A 20,000-nucleotide genomic window follows, 5' to 3' on the forward strand; every position below is an offset into this window, starting at 1 on the left:
TAGTTCAGTATCAAATGCCCCACAGGCTGCTGTCCAGAGAGGCACCAGAGCCCAGACAGTGACAGCTTATGCTTAATCATTTGCTTTTGAGTTTCACTGTTTGAGAAAAAAAAGTCACATTTTTATTTCCTTCTTGCATGCATACCTCTAATATGAACCCCAGATGCAGCATTAAAGTCCCATATAAGCCTAAAGAAAGGATACTAGAAAAAAATTTAACAGCCTAAAGGTACACATAACATTGCTGTTTGTAGTGCAGCTTATCCAGTGGAGATTGCACTGTGGTGCACTAACCAACATAAATAATAATAATATAATGTTTCACAACTGGGCAAAACAGATGTACCTTTTGTATCAAATAACATCTGGCTTTTAAGCTCCATCTTACAGAAACCCCTAAAGTACATCTTTGTAAAAGATAATGGACTGGAGAAGAAATGTGTAGAAACAAGAACTCACTAATCAAAAAATTCACACCATATATTTTTCACAGATTTTGTTGTAACAGTATGACTTTGGCTTTTAGGAAACTTTATTAGCACCACATACAACCTCTCTGGAGGTTATATTCCATCTTTCCAGAAGAAGGAGGTTGGATCAGTTGGCCAGAGGATACAGCTTGCACAAATTGGAAACCAGCAAGCACGTATGTAGTAACTTCTAACATTTAAAATAAATAAATAAATAAATAAAAAATCTTTGATCTTTTTTTCTGATTACATTCAGCAATCTTCTTGGTTACTCACCTCACATGCATTCAAATGGATTGTTTCATGCAAATATTTCATGGCTAAGATTAAATCAGATATTATTTCCTGAAAAGAAAAAAAAAATAGGCTCACTGGCTGTCCAGCCTCTTCCTGACATGAAGAACTTGCCCATGACCAAGGATATGGATTTAGCATTAACAGATGGCTTTTTTTTATGTCCGTGTGCAAAGCACTTAACATATAGTAAGCTGGAGAAGATAACTAAACAACATAATATGCCTTCTTGCTTGCAGTATATCTTACTTGATTTAATCAGGCATTTGCTTTGCTGTTTCTTTCTCTCCCATTCTCCAACCCTATCCATGTTTCCTTCCTCTTAGCTGATCACTCTGCCACTGATGACTCTAAAACGGGCAAAACAAAATATGTAAAGCCAAATCCTGCTGCTTCCACTTTATTAAATTCAAGTACTGAATGTAAAGCCTACTGTCTTGCTGTTCAAGCAAACTCAGACCAATTCTTTTCCCCCAGTGAAAATGAAATGACATACACTCTTTCCTAAAACAAACTTAAGGCCCATGTTCTTACATATGACATTCTTGATCACTGCTCCTCAGATGCTGATGGGTGGAAAAAAATCTCTCAAGTCAAAGAGACAAGTTACTCAGCCCTGGGGAAAAATTCTGGCAACATTCTCCCTCATGCAGCTCCTGTCCAACCTGTCCACGGTCGAGTGGACTGGGCAGCAAAGTACGGAAACCATCGGTAGCACATCAAATCTTTACAGCCTCAGTTTGTACTAATCTTCTCTAGCAGAGAAGTTTTATAATGTCTCAAACCCCACTGTGCAGACTGTTTTGTAGAAAATGTTATAATTTTTGTAAAAGACATTCACCCTAGAACTGAAAGATTTTTTGTTTATCGACTCTGTGAAAATAAAAAAAAATAAAAAAAATTTAAAAATCATATTTTATAATTGAGCTGCTCATTCTAAACCAGGTCTCTATTTTAATCACAAACACACAGAGGTCATATTTGTGTGAGGTGCCTTGAAAATTACAGAGGTGCTTGAAAGTTTGAATTTTCTATATATCTGCATAAATATGACCTAAACATAATCAGATTTTCACACAAGTTCTGAAACTAGATAAAGAGAACCCAATTACTAAAAATTACAATAAATAAATGACCAAGTATAATATTTTGTGAGGAAAATGATCCAATATTACATATCTGTAACTGGTAAAAGAACAGTAATGCTTGAAAGTTTGTAAACCCTTTAGTATTTTATAAATATTACCTAAAACATCATCAAATTACACACAAGTGCTAAAAGTAGATAAAGAGAACCCAGTTAAATAAATGAGAAAAATTATTATATGTGGTCATTTATTTATTGAGTAAAATTATCCAACATTACATCTGTGAGTGGCAAAAGTATGTGAAACTTTGCTTTCAGTATCTGGTGTGAGTCCCTTGTGCAACACAAAATTTGAAGCACCACTGTAGGCATGTTCATTATTCATTTTTTCAGATCACTGTAGATTTCAGAACATATGTATTCACCTTCTGCTGGCTGTTATGTGTAATTGCATTGAAAAGCCTTCCCATCCCTGCAAAATTCCAGCTGTTGTGATCTTTGAATATGATTACTAAAGGCTTCCAAAAGTGTTGAAACATTACAATCCTAACCTTTAATGCCATTGGAATGCCAGTGAACCAACACAGATCTGACTACCTGTTGTTATCCAAATAACAACCTGCTTTTTTCTTCTTTTGAGGGACCAGCAATAGGTTTGTGTCATATCTGAATATAATTGTAAAAAATCTAAATAATCTGGTTTTAGCTTGAAACCAGCACTGACAGTTTTGCAAGTATTTTAAAACATGTTTGATCCTGTGGTTTGAATGAAAATATATGGAAATGCAGAATTCACATTTGCTTAATTTTTATCATTTATTAAACATTGTATAGAAAATGAGACCCACAATCATGTCAAATTATTCTAAATGTGTACAATGTAGATTCAAACAAAAGTATGATTTATTTTTATCAGTGACATTTTTTTGCAGCACCAGTCATGAATCTTGAGGCTTCTCCAGGAGTCCAATACCAAGCTTTGCCAACATCAGGATACTGGAAAAGAAAAAAGACATCCATGAATGACACAGGACATGCCATTCCCATGCACAAAAAATTATTAGAAGCACTAAAAGGCCTGTGTCCTGCGTGTAGTGTGAGAAATTGCTTAAACGGAATCATATCTGTTCTAGAACTATCTCTAAGTTTATTAAAATAGCATGGACAGTGTGAAAATTTTGCTGAAAGGAATCATAATCCAGTCTCCAGAGACCTACAGTCTGTAAAGTGTGAACATGAAGTACCTTGCTCCAGCCACTACACCCGCAGGTATTATCTTCCGAGAGTTGTAAAATCTTTTCCCCATGAGAGCAGCCAAGGTTCCTGATGTAGCTGCCGAACACACATAGAAATCATCAATACACAGCAAATGGAGGTCTCTAATAAATGCAAACTGCATTTATGTAAACACAGGCGTTTAAACTACACTGTTTCTTTTTCAGCAATAATTTTGTGCTATTGTTTTCATTTGTTGTAGTTTTCACTTTCCTTTCTGCAGTATTTTATTTTATTTTTTGAAGAACGCTTTTGTTTTTTGTCTAAAGACACCAAGTAGAGGTCATCCACGTCAGATCCGTCTAAAATAATATCAACTAATCTTAATCTTCAACTAAGGGTACATTAAACACTCAACATGGCAAACATTCAGCTTGTTCAGTGTGTTGAGTGCATGATGTTTAGTCATTCTTCCTTCATCGTTAGCAATAGCTTCATTTGTGCCAAGTTTACATTAGTTAACGCTCTGACAGAAGATTGCAGAGGTGCACATCCAAACTCTAGAGAGGGTTAGTGAGAGTGAGAGCAGTGTAGTTACTGTAGGGGAAAGTCCTTAGGCGAAGTTAGCAATCCCCCAAATCCAGCATTAGAGCCCTCACAGCGGGGTGAATGGGTGACAACTCGGCAGCATAATCGCGAAGCCAAAGCTAATGCCCTGACCCACAGGAGCACCACTCCTCTCTGCTTCACGTGTTCAACAGATTTGTTCTCCTCAGTGAAGCACCCGCTGAGAAACCTGAAAGAGCTCTGGTTATAGGAGACCAGGGGCATTAACTGGCCTGTTAATAATCAAGGGCTCAGCCCAGATTCTTCTCATCAAATTATATATATAAAATTGCATGGAACTTTAATGAATGGGTAGCAACACAATGGTGCTTAAGCCTCAAGTCGGACCATATTCTAGTTCAAAATTGATGAACTTAATAAATGATTCATTTATTATGTTGTGGCTATTTCTTTGACGAAAGTGAAATGAAAGCATACAGTGCATCTGGAAAGTATTCACAGTGCTTCACTTTTTCCACATTTTGTTATGTTACAGCCTTATTCCATTTAAGCCTTATGGATTAAATTTATCATTTTCCTCAAAATTCTACAAACAATACCCCATAATGACAACATGGAAGAAGTTTGTTTGAAATCTTTGCAAATTTATTAAAAATAAAAAACAAAAAAGGGTCGTTGCCCTGTTGGAAGATAAACTTTCACCCCAGTCTGAGGTCCAGAGCGCTCTGGAGCAGGTTGTCATCACGGATGTCTCTTTGCTGCATTCATCTTTCCCTCGATCCTGACTAGTCTCCCAGTTCCTGCCGCTGAAAAATATCCCCACAGCATGATCCTGCCACCATTATGCTTCACTGTAGGGATGGTATTTTCCAGGTGATTACTGGTGCCTGGTTTCCTCCAGACATGACGCTTGCCATTCAGGCCAAAGAGTTCAATCTTTGTTCAATCTTTGGTCTGAGAGTCCTTCAGGTGCCTTTTGGCAAACTCCAGGCAGGCCGTCATGTGCCTTTTACTGAGGAGTGGCTTCCGTCTGGCCACTCAACCATACAGGCCTGATTGGTGGAGTGCTGCAGAGATGGTTGTTCTTCTGGAAAGTTCTCCTCTCTCCACAGAGACACACTGGAGCTCTGTCAGAGTGACCATCGGGTTTTTGGTCACCTCCCTGACTAAGGCCCTTCTCCCCCATCGCTTAGTTCGGCCAGGTGGCCAGCTCTAGGAAGAGTCCTGGTGGTTCCAAACTTTTTCCATTTATGGATGATGGAGGTCACTGTGCTCATTGGGACCTTCAATTCTGAAGAAATGTTTCTGTACCCTTCCCCAGATCTGTGCCTCGATACAATCCTGTACATAAATCTCTATACATCAGACTTACAGACTGAGGATGCAATCTCCACTCCCCGTGCCTCAACCCGTGCTTCAGAGAAGATCTGCACCCAGGTTTACACACCCTGGAATGTGAATTGCTCTGATGGACAGAAGCTAGGGTTGTTCAAAAACTGGGGTTGTTTCCAGGGCACTAGAGTCTGATAACACCAATGTGTTACCCTGACTGTGCAGTGAGGATGCCAAAAGGAACAAACTCTATGGCTGTTGACCCACCATTGAAACGGCCTCAAGTGAAACAAGCCCAGCAGAACACCCAGTGATGCTCCAGCCATAAGACCCATCATGAACTGGTCCAGAAAAAGGCAAAGCAACTGTACACGAGCATAGGACCTATGCACTTGCATCATGTATGTATTTAGATGTATCCCCAGAAAAAAAACGGTCTGCCACCTGGGCGACACAACACTTTTCTGAAGACTTATCCTAAAACCAAGCTGCTCTGGGTGATTGAGAACGATATCCCGGTGCTGAGCCACTAAACTCTCCGATTGTGCCATGAATTTCGTGAATGAGCGAGGTTGTGAACAACATATCCGCTCTCTACGGTTCGAAGGACCCAGTGGGGCACATTGGCAGAAGTCGCCACACTGTGAAATGAACCAAGAGAGAGGCATCAGGCATCTCATGGTTGAAGGAGAGTAGGAGCCCAGACCGACCACGGTGGGGCAACCTTGGCTCAAGACGGGCGTCTGAAATGCCCGCAACTGTGCAGAACGGGGAGGATTCAAGTCCCCAATCGCTGCGTGAGATATGAGGGGCATAGAAACATTTCATGCCATCTATTGTGGGGACTACCGAACAGGGCCCTGAAGTGAATGACTAGCAGGGCAAACCCATCCCATACAGTCTGACTTGACAAAAGGGGCTCAGCATGCAACATGGGGGCACAACCCATACCTGTGGTACAGCTTGTGTGTGCCGAAAGCAGTAATGCATATGTATGGAGTACATATGGAGTACAAATGAGAAAATTGCCACCTATAGTAGGCATGTGGTCTGATGTCCGAAGCACGAAATGTGGTAGAATAGACAGTATAAAATCCTGAGGGCAGCAAGGAGAAAGGCAGATATGCCTCAGCCGTCTGTCACAATTCCCCGTGGGGGAACCTGCCATCTGCTTTAAGATCAGCCGGTCAAAAAAATAGTTGCCATTTTTAAGTCTAAGCCCTTATAATGAGTCTTTATTAGTCAAGTATACATTACAGCACAGTGAAATTCTTTTCTTTGCATACCCCAGCATGTCAGGAAGTTGGGGTCAGAGCACAGGGTCAGCCATGATACAGCGCCGCTAGAGCAGAGAGGGTTAAGGGCCTTGCTCAGGGGCCCAACAGTGCCAGCTTGGCAGTGCTGGGGCTTGAACCCCCGACCTTCCAATCAGTAACCCAGAGCCTTAACCACCAAGCCATTGCTGCCCCTTTTGGGACTGAGGGCTGAGAGGGTGCCTAAGCAGCCTCATTACCCTTCAGCCCCTCGAGGGTACTGCAGGAAACTGGAGCGAGAATGGCTAGAGTTTGTCGATGGCTCTCAAGCTCGCAGAGGAATCAATTGCTGAAATTCTGCTTCACAGTACGACACCTCTCAGTGACAGAATTAACTGCTTCGAAGAACAGGCCTGACTGGGAAACAGGTGCCTCCATAAGTAAAGCTTCGTCCTTGTCTCTGATGTCAGTGAGATTCAACCACAGGTGTATCTCAGGTGCCATCAAACCTGCCAAACAGCAACAGATAGCACAAGCTGTATGCTTATTTGCTCTAAGCGCTAAGTCAGTGGTCCATCGAAGCTCCTTAACCACCTCAGCAGTTAAAGCAGAGCCCTCATCCATCTCTCAACACATCGGCCTGGTACGCCTGCAAAACCACACTGGTGTGCAAAGACGCACCCGCCACCTGTCTTTTTAGCAGCCATGTAAGATTTATTCATAAAGTCTGAAGAAGCCCTACAGGCTTAGAAGGCAGGGTAGGTTGTGACTTCCATGAAGCCACCGAAAATGGCGAGAGATAAGTAGCGAGCATCTCCTCAGAGGCAGCTAGATTAGTAATTCAGGTTGAAAAGGGGAGCAATTTACAGCACAGACGCACGCTGTGGCCGGCTTTTTTTTTTTATAGCACATCAACATACTCACCCAACATTCTCAGCCGGATATCACAGAGCTTTCAGGCTTGGTCATAGATCCGCAGGTCTATGGGGAGAGCGAGAGAGGCAGAGTGAAATCCGGCTTCTTGCTTTCAATAGCCTCAAGCTCAACATCAGTTCCCCAGGACCGCTCACGGGTGCCTCGGCGGCCACAGAACCCAAGCGATGGATCGAAAGCCAAGCTGCTTTCCTTCCTCAAAAAGAAAGTGAGCGAAGCACTTTCATTTCAAAATGATTGCAGTGCAGGTAATCAAATAAGCCATTAAGTGCGGTTTCTGCATGGTGAAAGTCCATACACTAACACACTTATGAGTGCCCTTGCTTGGAAAGCACATACAGACACGCGCCTGTAAAACAGCATTGTGTTCCACTCCAAGGGAAGATAATCTCCACTTGATTTGAGTCGCCAAAACACAATAACTCCTACACAGTAACACGTGCAGATAAACCGTTCACCTTAAGTGAAAGATATCTGAAGGGAGATGGCACAACCATGTCCCTTTGAGGCATCATGACACCATGTCTCGGAGTGCCGTGCTGGCACCATCAGCCAATGAATTGGCAGGATTCTATATGGGCTTCAGACAATTGTCACACCTGGAGGATGGTCCCATAGCGTTAGCTAATGACACACCATTGAGTGAACCTATGCAAGGGAACTTCATGAGAGAGAAAATAAATAATGTAAGTGATAACAGGACATTCCGCAACATTAAATGTAAATATAAATTAATCATTAATCATTAAATATAAATACATTTTTAAATAATTAAAAATATATATTTAATTGCTGCGAAAAATCCTGTGGTATAAGGGCTGTTATTGGGAAATAACAGGGTGAAAACTCAGCTTTGCATTGGACCAGATCACACCACCCTGTCACTGATTATTTTCCTTTAACGGCATGCCCCACCGTGTTTAGTTTCTTAATTATTTACTATGGTTTCTGAGGGGAGGATATAATTTGACCTCATTATATTATTGCATAACTTTGCATAAATGACTGGAAATACCAACCTAAAGACACCCAAATATTTTGGGGGTTTTGTGATATCTGGTAGGCACCAAAACCTGCCAAACCTCCAAATAGCAGTCCAGCTGCCAAAGAAGGGACACTGCCTGCAGACAGAAAGATGCTAAGCTCAAACTGCTCAAATATAAATCCACAACATCTTAAAATGTAAATGAACATTACAGCAAATTTATATAGGACTATATTAAGAGTCACTGTGTAGATCGAGTTAGAAAACAATTTTCATATAATCTTCTAATATAAGGAGAATTAAAGACCTGCTTTGACATAACCCATGACTCCTCCAGACGTAACGAGTGCTGCATATCCATATCCAGCCCAATCCACTGCCATAATCAGTGCCTGTCTGTGCAAAAACCCAATAAAACAACAAACATTCATCAAACATTCAGTCATGCAAAAGTAAAACTGGCTATAATAAACACACCTGCTTGAAAAAAATTACCGTATCCTTTACACTCTTACCTGATGAAGTGGCTATGAACCAGGCGCACGCTTTTTTCGGTTTAAACACAGTGAGCTAAAGCTAAATATCTGCTTAAGCGTCTGTGCCTAAAAGGCTGCCTTGCTTGGCTTATAGTACAACCAGCTGTGTTAAATTTTTAAAAAAATTTATAACTTTTTTATTATTAATGCCATAAACCAGAACAATACAATACATTCATTCAAAGTAATAATACAAAAACCAAAAGTGAAATATCATTTTAAAACAGTGCCAGAGGACAGGAACAAAATTCTAATAAACTAAAGGAAAAGGGTGCCACTTTATATACATCATACCTGCTTTGTTAAGCCCGAATTGCCTTTTTACTTGTGCAATTACACAATACTGAACAATAAAGCTTGAAATAATTTTTAAAGTAAGAAAAATTAGGGTTGGAGTCAGACCATTTCATTTTATGAATGTGAAACTTTCCCATTAATATTAACAATTGTATGATGTATGCCTTATCTTTCTCAATTCCATGATCATTGAAGTGTATCATTATGTCAAATCCTCTCAGCTGCAAAGTAATATTGAATATTTTCTTAATTAAATGATCCATATCCAAAATATTTTTGTATGTATGCAATGGAAAAATAAATGAAAAATAGTTTCCTTTACAGAAATTACAAGAGTAATCAATATCTAATGTAAAACATTCCAGCACATGTTTTACTGGATATATTCTATGTATTATTTTAAAAAAGAGACTACTTTTGCTTCGTTATTAATATAAAATGTATTCACTGTTCACCAATTCACAACTCCAAACACAGAAGACCAGAAAAACCAGAACCAGCATCAAGCTTTGGTGCGGCTGTGCTGCAACCAGGAGCAGCACATAAAGGACCTCCTCAACGCCCAGGCCGAGGAACGGCAGGTGCTTCAGGCGGGAGCGCCGGCAGCGGCCCCAGCAACAGTGGACATTGTGGCTCATGTTGTGCTTATGAAGATGTGTCCGCAGGACGACCCGGACGCCTTCCTGGAGCTCTACGAGCGCTCTGTGCTGGTGTGGGAGCACGCCTCACAGAAGGATGCTCTTTCAGGAGAAAGCAGCATTAGTCTCTCAAGAACCTGCTTGCAAAGGATTCAACGGTTTGCAACGGTTGCAACGGTTGGCCGTTGGAACAGTGGACTGGCCGTTGGAACGTACCCCCAAGCAGCACCACCAGCATTTCCGTGCCCTGACGCTTTGCGAGGTCAGCCGACCATTTGCGTTCGGGAGGTGATTGACCTGGTGGTCCTGGAGCAGTTTGTCTGCCGACTGCCGGATGGGATGGCTAAGTGGGTACAGTGCCGCCGTCCAGCTGGCAGAAGATCACATGGTGGCGTATCCTGTGGCAGGCGATCCTCTCCCCTCTTCGCCTACTGCTTTTTCTCTCTCTTCCCTCATCTCTTCTCCCCATCCAGTCCTGGTGCCCCGACAACAGGGACTGGTTTTTCCAAGACCAACCCCCCATACCCGTTATTTTCCCCCTCCCTCCTCTTCCCCCTCTCTCTCTGTCCCCTTTTCTCCACAGGTGAGGGCCACCAACGGTACAGGTGCTGGAGTGATGCCTGGGCCAGCGTGTTGGCATTGCGGGGACCCGGGACACTTTCAGGACCAGTGCCCAATCATGGAGGTGGGGGCCCTGGTCTGGCTCCCCGACATGCCACAGACTGCCCCGATCGAGCTGGGACGTACTGCATTCGAGTGTGCAGGGGCATACCAGGCATTCGTGGATTCAGGCTGTAATCAAACTGCAATCCACTGCAATCAAAATGTCTCCACCCTTGGTTCAAGGGGAGGCATTGGGGAATGCACATTTGGAGAAGGTGAGGTGTGTGCATGGGGACGTTCACGAATACCTGATGGTACCCATCATTATTGAATTTCAAGGCCAAAACCATAGAGTGGAGGCAACGGTTAGCCCACGCCTCACCCATCCACTAATTCTGAGGACAAATTGGCAGGGTTCCAAGCTTTAGCCTGGGAAATATTCACAGATATTGCACAAAGGGGAGGGGGTGTGGAATGTGTGCAGTATTGGAAGGAGAGGGTGTGCACCAGCCGTCTCCCCTTGGACATTTTCCCTTGGAGATTTTCCCTTGGAGCAGTTGTGTGACAAAACACTGACACACGCCTTTGACCAAGTGAGAGTAATCGATGGTCAGTGGGTCCAGCCGAATGCTACACTCTCCCACTATTTTTCAGTAAGTCACAACAGGTTATATCGAGTGTTGAAGGAATTGGTATTCCAGACAGCTCACCATAATCCCATGGCAGGGCACTTAGGGCAGGGGAAAACACTGGACCAATTCCTGGCCCACTTTTATTGGCTGGGCATTTACAGCGATGTACGCTGGTGGTATGCGACATGCCGCAAATGCCAGCTGGTGAATCCACTGGCCACCCAAAAAGCGCTGTTGCTTTCATCAAGGTCTCCTTTGAAAGAGTTGGGATGGACCTTGTCGGGCCATTAGAGCGGTCTTCACATGGGCATCACTTTGTGTTAGTCTCAGTGGACTATGCGACACGATACCCGGAAGCATTTCAGCACGGAATGTTGCGGAGGTGCTCTCAGGTTGGGATCCCAAAAGAGAGCCTGACTGACCAGGGCACCTTGTTCATGTCACGAACACTACGTGAGCTGTATGGGATATTTGGGGTTAAATCCGTTTGCATAAGCGTATATCGTCTGCAAACGGATGGGCTGATGGAACATTTTAATCAATCACTTAACATGATCCGTAAGTGCATTCACAATGATGCGCAAAATTGGGATAAGTGGTTAGAGCCCTTGCTATTCGCAGTACAAGAGGTCCCACAAGCCTCCATGGGGTTTTTCCACTTTCAAATTATTATATGGCGTGCTTGATGCGATTCAAGAAAATTGGGAGGAGGGACCTTTAAAAAGTAAAAAATTTAATTCAGTACGTTCTTGACCTGAGATGAAAACTCCACACCCTCAGTCAAATAACACAGGAGAATTTGCTACAGGTGCAAGAACACCAATCCGTGGGTAACGGGGGTACTCGGCTACAGGAATTCACACTGGAAGATCATGTATTCATGTTACCTCCGACGTCAAGCTCAAAATTACTCGCCAAGTGGCAAGGGCCCTTTGAGGTCACACGGCAAGTCGGGGAGGTCGACTATAAGGTAAAGTGCTCTGCCTCTATCTGTTCGCACCATATTTACCACCTTAACCTCCTTAGGCCACGGAGGGAGGCGGTCCCCGTAGCTTTGGCAACCATAGTGCCTGAGAGAGGAGCTAGGGCCAGGGGTAAACCGAAAAGCGGGCCCTCAAGGCACCCTCGTCCCGTGTGGGGAGCACCTCTCGCTGTCCCAATTCTCAGACGTGTATAAAGTACGCACAGAATTTTCTGATGTGTTCTCGCCTCTCCCCAGTCGCACGAGCCTCATTAAACACACGTTGAGACAAACCCAGGGGTGGTGGTATGCAGCCACCCATGTCGGCTGCCCGAACACAGAAAAATGTGGTGCGGGAAGAACTCCAGGCTATGCTCAACATGTTGTTAATCGAGGAATCCCACAGTGACTGAAGCAGCCCGGTGGTTTTGGTCCTGTGAGGGAAATTATTCATTTTTACTTTGTAATAGTATTGTTCTTGTTCTGTTCATTATCATCAGAGGATCACGCCTAAGAAGGCCATGTCATGTCACTTAGATCAGTACAGAATGTTTATCTGCATGCAGAGACACAAACATGTTTTTCTGTTCAAGGTTCATCTGCACATTTTCTAAGACCCTGAAACAAAGCCTGTTTGAACTGCCTCAAACTGCTTCTTATCAGTACACAGACGTGTATCATGCTCTGCATTTCATATATATAGTAGTTGTTAGGCACAAGCACCTCAGAGCACTCTCATTATTCTATCCTGCTTTCTTCTAACCTGTATTAACCATTTTCTAATAAACCTTTTTCACCTCTGCGAGTGTTGTGTAATTTCCACGACAGTCCCCAAGGCCAACGGGACTGATTCTGTGTGGATTTTAGTCAACGCGGTGTCTAAATTCGACACATACCCAATGCCTCACACTAACGAACTGCCCGATCGGTTAGGCATGGCTTGCTTTTACTCGACATTAGATTTAACCAAGGGATACTGGCAGATCCCCTTAAATCTAATGTTAAAACTTTTTTTTCCACTCCGTTTGGGCTACACCAGTTCGTGACCCTTCCTTTCGGGTTGTTTGGGGCACCCGCGATGTTCCAGTGGCTCATGGACATGGTGTTTCATCTGCATGCGGCATATGCTGCTGCCTATTTAGATTATATTATTATCTATAGTCATGATTAGGGCGGCAACTAATGATTATTGTCATAATCGATTAGGTGGCCGATTATTTTTTCGATTAGTCAATTAATCGGGGGGGGCAAACTTTCAGTACCATTTTTATTGTTTATTTAAAATAAAATCCACAAACTGAGTGTTACAAATATAAACTTCAGACTAAAACTTAAAACTTTACACAAATGTTTGTCCAAAACAGAAAAGAACCCAATACACACAGACACACCAGAATATATATTATTCATTTAGAAGTGTAGTTTAATTCAGTGCTTTTTGTGCATCCACAAAAAATAATGCATAAACACTTATAAACTAAAATAAATATATTTATATTTTATTTTATATTATTTAAGTATTTATGCATTACTTTTTATTAATAATAAAAACTCACTTTCACTTCACCTTGTGGTTTCTGTTACTCACTGTCTTAAGGAATATTAGTTTACTTGTGTTTACTTTTGATCATAGTGTTTGAATTAGACATTACAGATCTTACAAAGCAACTTACAAATGAGAAAAATACAAGCAAAGCGATATTTCAAGCAGAGAACAATACAAGTAGATCTTACTCATGCTTCCAGTGTGTATCTCTGCTTCTACACTGTGCGTGAGGACCAATGCGGCCTCGTTACTAACACTAACACTAACACGGAGATTTGACCATCTCCGTTTTCCCTGACTACACAGCCAAAACAGCCCGGGCCCGGGCCGCGTTTAACGAGGTTCAGCGTCAACTTCGTGGTATTGAGGGAGCTCGCTATGGAATACTTCACCCAGCTCGGCTTCGCATTACATATAACGGTGTCCAGAAGGACTTTATTTCAGCAGAGGACGCAGGAGACTACGTTAAACTCTTGATATCGGGGTGAACTGCATCACCTATATAGTGGAGTTTTTTTCACTTTTATTCTTTTTTTGCACTCGGCCCTCTAGCTATACAGAATTCGGATTCTTATTGAAGATATTGTCGGTGCATTACTTCGTCTAGATTTTGTGGACTCACTCCTCTTAAATTTACTTCTGTATTAATGTGCTTCTCTGTTTTGATGCTCTGACTGGGTTAGAGTTTATTTCAATTTATTAATGTTGTTTCCTCATCTTTACATGCTACACTGTGTTATATTATTTGTTACAAGTCATTAAAAGGTAAGGACATTATATTTGTTAAAGTGTGCAGACTATTTATCAGATTTGAAGTCAGTAGGGGACTTTTCTCTTACTGGAATTTTTTTTTGTTTAGATAATTTAGTTGGTTAGTTCGGCTTACTCTTTGAGTTGTTTTCACATTGTGGACAACTCTTGGTGGGAAACACTGCTGCCTCCCTTTGTTTTATGGAGACTTTGGGTGTGTTGGGGGGGTCGTCCCACTCCGGCTGGGACAGGCACGCCTTTAAGATTTATTTGTTGGAACGTCAGAGGTAATCCTGTCAAGAGATCTAAGGTTTTTACATATTTGAAACGTCTTCCACTCGAACTTTAATTTGAAAGTAGGAGGGGTCGCTATTTTAATTGACAAAAGGTTACAGTTTTCGTCCACTAACGCTATCGCTGATACGAACGGTAGATATATTATAGTTGCTGGTACTCTAATGCAAAGACAGGTATTGTATACGCTCCTAACTTAGATGATTTATTTATTTATTTATTTATTTATTTATTTTTATAAATGGCATCCCTTTATTGTATACTTTATGGAGTTACAGACACTTCCCACTTAAATTTTTGTGCCTGTTCTTGGGTTTTATAATATTTATATAACCAGCGACAGTTACTGAGTAGCCATGATGAGCCGGGGGGGCAGGGGGTGGGTTTTTGTTTTGTTTGAATTTTTTTTTGTTTTTTTCTTCTTCTCAAAGAAATATTTGGGAAAGGGAAGGGAGGAGCGAAGAGAAAAGGTAAATGAATCACATGAAAATTAATCACATGTAAATGAATCACATGAATATGAATCACATGAAAATGAATAAATAAAACGTATAGAAACAATCTGGACACATTGTTACAGTTCATGTGATATCAGGCAAAAACAAATGTGTGATTGTTTGAAACAATCTTTGTTGCTCCATGTGTACATTTCTTTTGTCTGGATTTTTGAGTCACCAGAAGTCAACTAAACCTACACGGGTACATACATTTTTGATTTCACAATGAGTTTCATTGCTTCTTGATGGCCATGGATCCAAATCCTCATCAAACACACTATTGAAATGAAATAAAATGAAACCTGCCCATACTATTTTTGCCAAGAGAAATTTAGTTTTAATTTGCTTCAATGTTTTATATATATAAAAAAAAAAAACAACTTATAATTAAGCTGTCTATTACTGGCATACTATTATTGGAGTATGATCAATGTCAATATGCAATAACATTCTTCCCAAACTATCCATTTCGTGGTTAAAAATCTGACCCTTGAAATTTCCTTTTAGTATAGCAACCCCTGCAGATCTAGTGCTGAAATGTGAAAACCATGTAATTTCCCCACTGACTTCTCCAGAACTTTTCATCTTTCTTACAAGCATGCGTTTCTTGCACATAATAAAAAATTTAATGAAAATTTAACAAGCTATAAATACAGATTGTATACTTACACTTGCTTCTGAACACAAGTTAGTTTAGCAAACCCATTTTTAAATGTATCACACTGTATAAGTACCATTCCTAACATAAAACGTGCTACCTATACAGCCTACATACTGCTTACCCAAAATAAGAAAGTTGCTTAACCCAAGCAATCTACATTCCAGTTACTGAAACCCCTTTCTCTCTCTTTTAGGAGGTGATAGAGATGTCTAAAGTAAGAGATTCCTATAATCACTGATGCAGTAAATCTCAAGTTCCAGCTGTTGTTTTCTTATTATTCTTCCTTTCTTTTATTTATTTAATATAGGCAAATAATACAACATAACCACACACACCTCTACACACATTAGACTAGTCGGTTATTATATGCAGGTATTCTGCTGTTCATGAAGGACATTAAAATTACCGGGGCTGATTAATACTTTCCTTTTTTTTGCATCCAAATGCTGCACAGCCAACCATGGAAAATGTTTGTTTTTTTTAGAACATTAAAATTATATTTATTGTTTTTTGGCATCAAAAAAACAGTCATAAATACAATGACATTTATAAACACTCCCCTACCCCACCCTCAACATTGAACATTCAGGGAAAAAATAAATAAATAAGAATAATAATATATAATAAGAGGTATAGTTTTTTTCTACAGGCAATATTGTTTAACAATTTCACTCATTAATTTCAGCCTAATCACTTTCTAGGAATTGCATTAAAGTGGCCTGCTTTCTGACATCTTTCCCCCACTCTGTAGGAGGTCGCATGAGTTTCTATAAAGACTGCCCATTCAGTGAAAAACTTATCTACCCTCTCCCTGGATATATTATATGATCAAATGTTTTGCTGAATGCAATTGTTCGCTTTGTTTATTTTGCACTATTGATCAAAATTCTTTCTTGGTTAGATTGAGCAGTTGCTCGCATTCATTGATATTCCCTTGTGGTGCTTATGTGAATGTCTTAACATAACATTAGGATGTGAGTAATTAAGACCATAGAAGCAAGAAAAAAATATGAATGAATACATACTGTAAATATATTTTACATTATGGGAGCAATCTGCTTTTCTTCTAAAAATGAACACAGAAAAACTGATCAATGCTGTCTCTCCATCATTCCCCAGAATAAAATGCTACTATAAGTGTAGTCAATGTAGTAATCAAAGCACATGATGTGTTAAACAAGGCTGTAACCAAATCCTGAACATTGGAGGGGACCAAACCATTTGGTGGGGTTGGGGTCACAAATGTAATGGTCCTTTTTAATTATCTTTGTAATAAAGGCCCAAATATTTATATATACAATGCAAGACCTTTTTAGGACCAAAAAAACTACAATAAGGTCAGTGTGTATTACAATACAAAAACAAGTTAGATTAGATGGTTTATTGTATTTCAGATTTACTCACTCTCTACCCCCAGGCAGGCCTTTCATCTCATTATGCACAGATATAGTGAATAATATGTTCTAAACAGTAGAGCAGACCAAATATGAATTACAATACTTCCACTGTGTATATACTGCTAACTTTTTTCCTGTTCCTGTCAGCTTACCCTTTTTTTTCTGCTGTTCAAAAGAAAAAATTAATATAATTTGATTGTCTTTCCATTATTGTCTTAATGTCTCTGACTGTGTCCGCTAGCCAGGCAAAATTACTTGCTCACAATTATCTACTCACCCTCAAGTTGTTCAAAACCTGTAGGCCTATGCTGTTTGCAGTCTAACACAAAATGAGAATTTTGAAGAATGTTTACACAGCTATACATAAAAGCAGTCCATATGACACAAAGCTCTCATATGGCCACCTAGAGCATAGCTTTTATAGACTTTATAGTACACCTTTAAAGCTCATGATCACTATTTTCTGCCATTTATGGAATAGAGCTGTAATAGAGTGGAAAAGAGTGTTGTGGGGGGTGTCTTCTTTTATGTTATGAAAAGTAACAGTATTTGGGTTTGGAATGACATAAGAGGAAGTAAATGATAACAGAAGTTTCATTTTTAGGTGAATTATCCCTTTAACATTTTGAGCACAGATCTGACAAGGACATACAGACTAGCATCAAAACACAATGTTTGCAGACCATTGAGGGTTTATTGTCCACAAAGGAGAATTAAAGGAATAAAAAATAGTTAAAGATTTGCAAATAATGTATTTTTATTTTAATAAATGACTTTGTCCTAACCACAATCTAAAAACACACTTGAGTCAAATCCACACGTTTTACCGTGTTCTAGTTTAAATCTGAGGATGATAACTCGCCCACCTTTAGTTTTATGAAATCATTTTCTTAGATAAGTTAATTTACTGAAAGGCTACTAGTAAAGACGGGTAACCATGTTCATTACGTTCATTACATACTCCGTTAATGTTTCTTGTCTTGTCACGTTGACAATAACACATTAAATTACATGAATCACGTAAATGTTTGCATCCCTGGATACTACGGCCAGTCGTTTAACATTTCTGTCGTAACACAGTTGTCAAAAATTAAACTTTAACTGCAGTTTGGCCATATCTGATTATTGGGTGGACGTGTCCCCCTCAGTGTCTGATGGTTACGGCCCTGTGTGTTAATATTTACAGAAAATTGCTGCAAATATAGTCGCTGCTGTTGTCTGTCCCGCTTAACACATTCAAATAGGTTGACAGCGCGGACTTATTTGGAACTATTAAGAGCTACATGAACCATGTGACTGCTTTGCGGCGATATCAAAGCGTGTGTTTAAAACGATACATTGTCACAGTACATGATAAAAACAGAGTCAATATATAGTATTAGTAGTGAAATAAACCAAAATATACTCACTTTTTAAAGAGTCGCTTCAGCTAGGTTGGAGTCAATGGTGCGTCCGAAATCGTGTAGTGTGACAGTATGTACTGCATTCGATGCAGTGCCTACTGCATGCCCGTTGAAACAGTACGTACTAATCAGTATGTGTGTGTAGTATGAATACAATCCCGGACATACTACATCCACCATGTTTGCATTGTCATGTGACCTCGACGTCATCATAAACCCAAGATTCTTAAAGGGAGCACCAGATTAAAGTACCCACACTAACGGCAAAATGCACATCGGGAAAGTTAACTTAATTAGTAATTTAATGTGGAACATGCTGAGGTAAGGTCTCTGCCTGCCTGTCTGACATCTCACACTGGATGAGGGAACACAACCTTAAGCTCAACTTGGCAAAATCTGAGTTTCTCGTCATCCCAGCCTGCCCCTCAATCAACCACAACCTCACTGTACAGCTTAGCTCAACCACACTCAAGCCAACCAGGACAGCCAGGAACCTTAGGGTGATTTCTGACCACATATCAACAATTGCATGGTCCAGTAGGTTAATTCTGTACAACCTCAAGAAAATTAGACTCTATCTCACCGAACAGGCTACACAACTACTAGTCCTGGCTCTTGTCATACCAAAACTGGACTACTGCAACGCACTACTCTCGGGCCTCCCAGCCAACTCTATCAAACCCCTTCAGATGATTCAGAATGCAGCAGCATGTCTCATCTTCAACCAGCCCAAAAGGACCCATGTCAGACCCCTCTTCATCTCCCACCACTGGCTTCCTGTAGCCACTCATATCAAATTCAAGGCCTTGATGCTCACGTACAAGACCTTGTCTGGAACAGTACCGCCCCACCTCAACACTCTCCTGAAAGCTTACGTTCCCTCATGCGACATGCGATTAATTAATGACCGAGGCTTAGTAGTGCCTACTCAGCGTGGCTCAAAGTCCCCTTCCAGAACCTTCACATTAACTGTCCCTCAGTGGTGGAATGAACTACCAACCTCAGTCCAGACAGCAGAATCTGTCACTATCTTCAAAAAACATCTAAAGACCCGACTCTTCCATGAACACCTAACTAACCCCTAAAATGCCAACCCTACATTATCCTAAAATAAAATAAAAATTACTCTGGAACTTACACCTCTACTCTGTGCACTTTGCTTTTCTAGAACTCACTTAAAAGATCTTGTATGGTAGCACTACTTGTATTTTTCTCCACTTGATATATCGCTTTGCTTGTATTTCCTCATTTCTAAGTCGCTTTGGATAAAGTGTCTTCTAAATGAATAAATGTAAATGTAAATTATTCAAAGAATAGAATTAAGGCTTTAAAATAATTTGCAGTTTTTATTGCTTTGATATTTCTTGTTTCTTTTAACGTATACAAGTAATTACCTATTTCTTTTTTAAAATTTTAAAGTTTTTTTTCACTCCCCATTTACATTTGTGGATAAATAATTTTCCATATATAATGAGTTAATTCACAATATACCACATTTTTAAGTCACCATTGTAATTCAATGTTAGTACTATATTTAACACCAAAAAAAAAAAAAAAAAAAAGGTAGGTCACACCAAAATAGTTTTGTGTAAATACCAGATACAAAGATCTTTCTGGACAGGACACAGTTGCATTAACATTCATTAAAT

General features: G+C 40.4%; 2 protein-coding genes across 7 annotated transcripts in view; one reads left to right on the top strand and one right to left on the bottom strand.

Moving 5' to 3' along the window:
- The window catches only part of mak (male germ cell-associated kinase), a 31,781-nt gene extending 30,103 nt beyond the window's left edge, over positions 1-1,678 (top strand). For all 5 annotated transcript variants that reach the window (XM_053674852.1, XM_017452831.3, XM_017452833.3 and 2 more), the window contains 2 exons: positions 527-646; positions 1,328-1,678. In XM_053674852.1, coding sequence (XP_053530827.1) covers positions 527-646; positions 1,328-1,479 — 272 coding nt within the window. In that variant the 3' untranslated portion in view covers positions 1,480-1,678. The remainder of the gene's footprint in view (positions 1-526; positions 647-1,327) is intronic.
- Positions 1,679-2,648: 970 nt separating this feature from the next.
- tmem14ca (transmembrane protein 14Ca) lies at positions 2,649-18,532 on the bottom strand. Of its 2 annotated transcripts, none has more exons than XM_053674675.1 (5): positions 18,358-18,532; positions 8,444-8,528; positions 8,171-8,272; positions 3,096-3,183; positions 2,649-2,847 (listed from the first exon to the last, which is right to left on the bottom strand). In XM_053674675.1, exons 2-5 carry the CDS (start codon positions 8,517-8,519, stop codon positions 2,790-2,792), a joined length of 324 nt encoding a protein of 107 aa, XP_053530650.1. In that variant the 5' UTR covers positions 8,520-8,528; positions 18,358-18,532; the 3' UTR covers positions 2,649-2,789.
- Positions 18,533-20,000: the final 1,468 nt, after the last annotated feature.

This window comes from Ictalurus punctatus, chromosome 23 (assembly GCF_001660625.3).
Source record: "Ictalurus punctatus breed USDA103 chromosome 23, Coco_2.0, whole genome shotgun sequence".
Classification (NCBI taxonomy): Eukaryota; Metazoa; Chordata; class Actinopteri; order Siluriformes; family Ictaluridae; genus Ictalurus; species Ictalurus punctatus.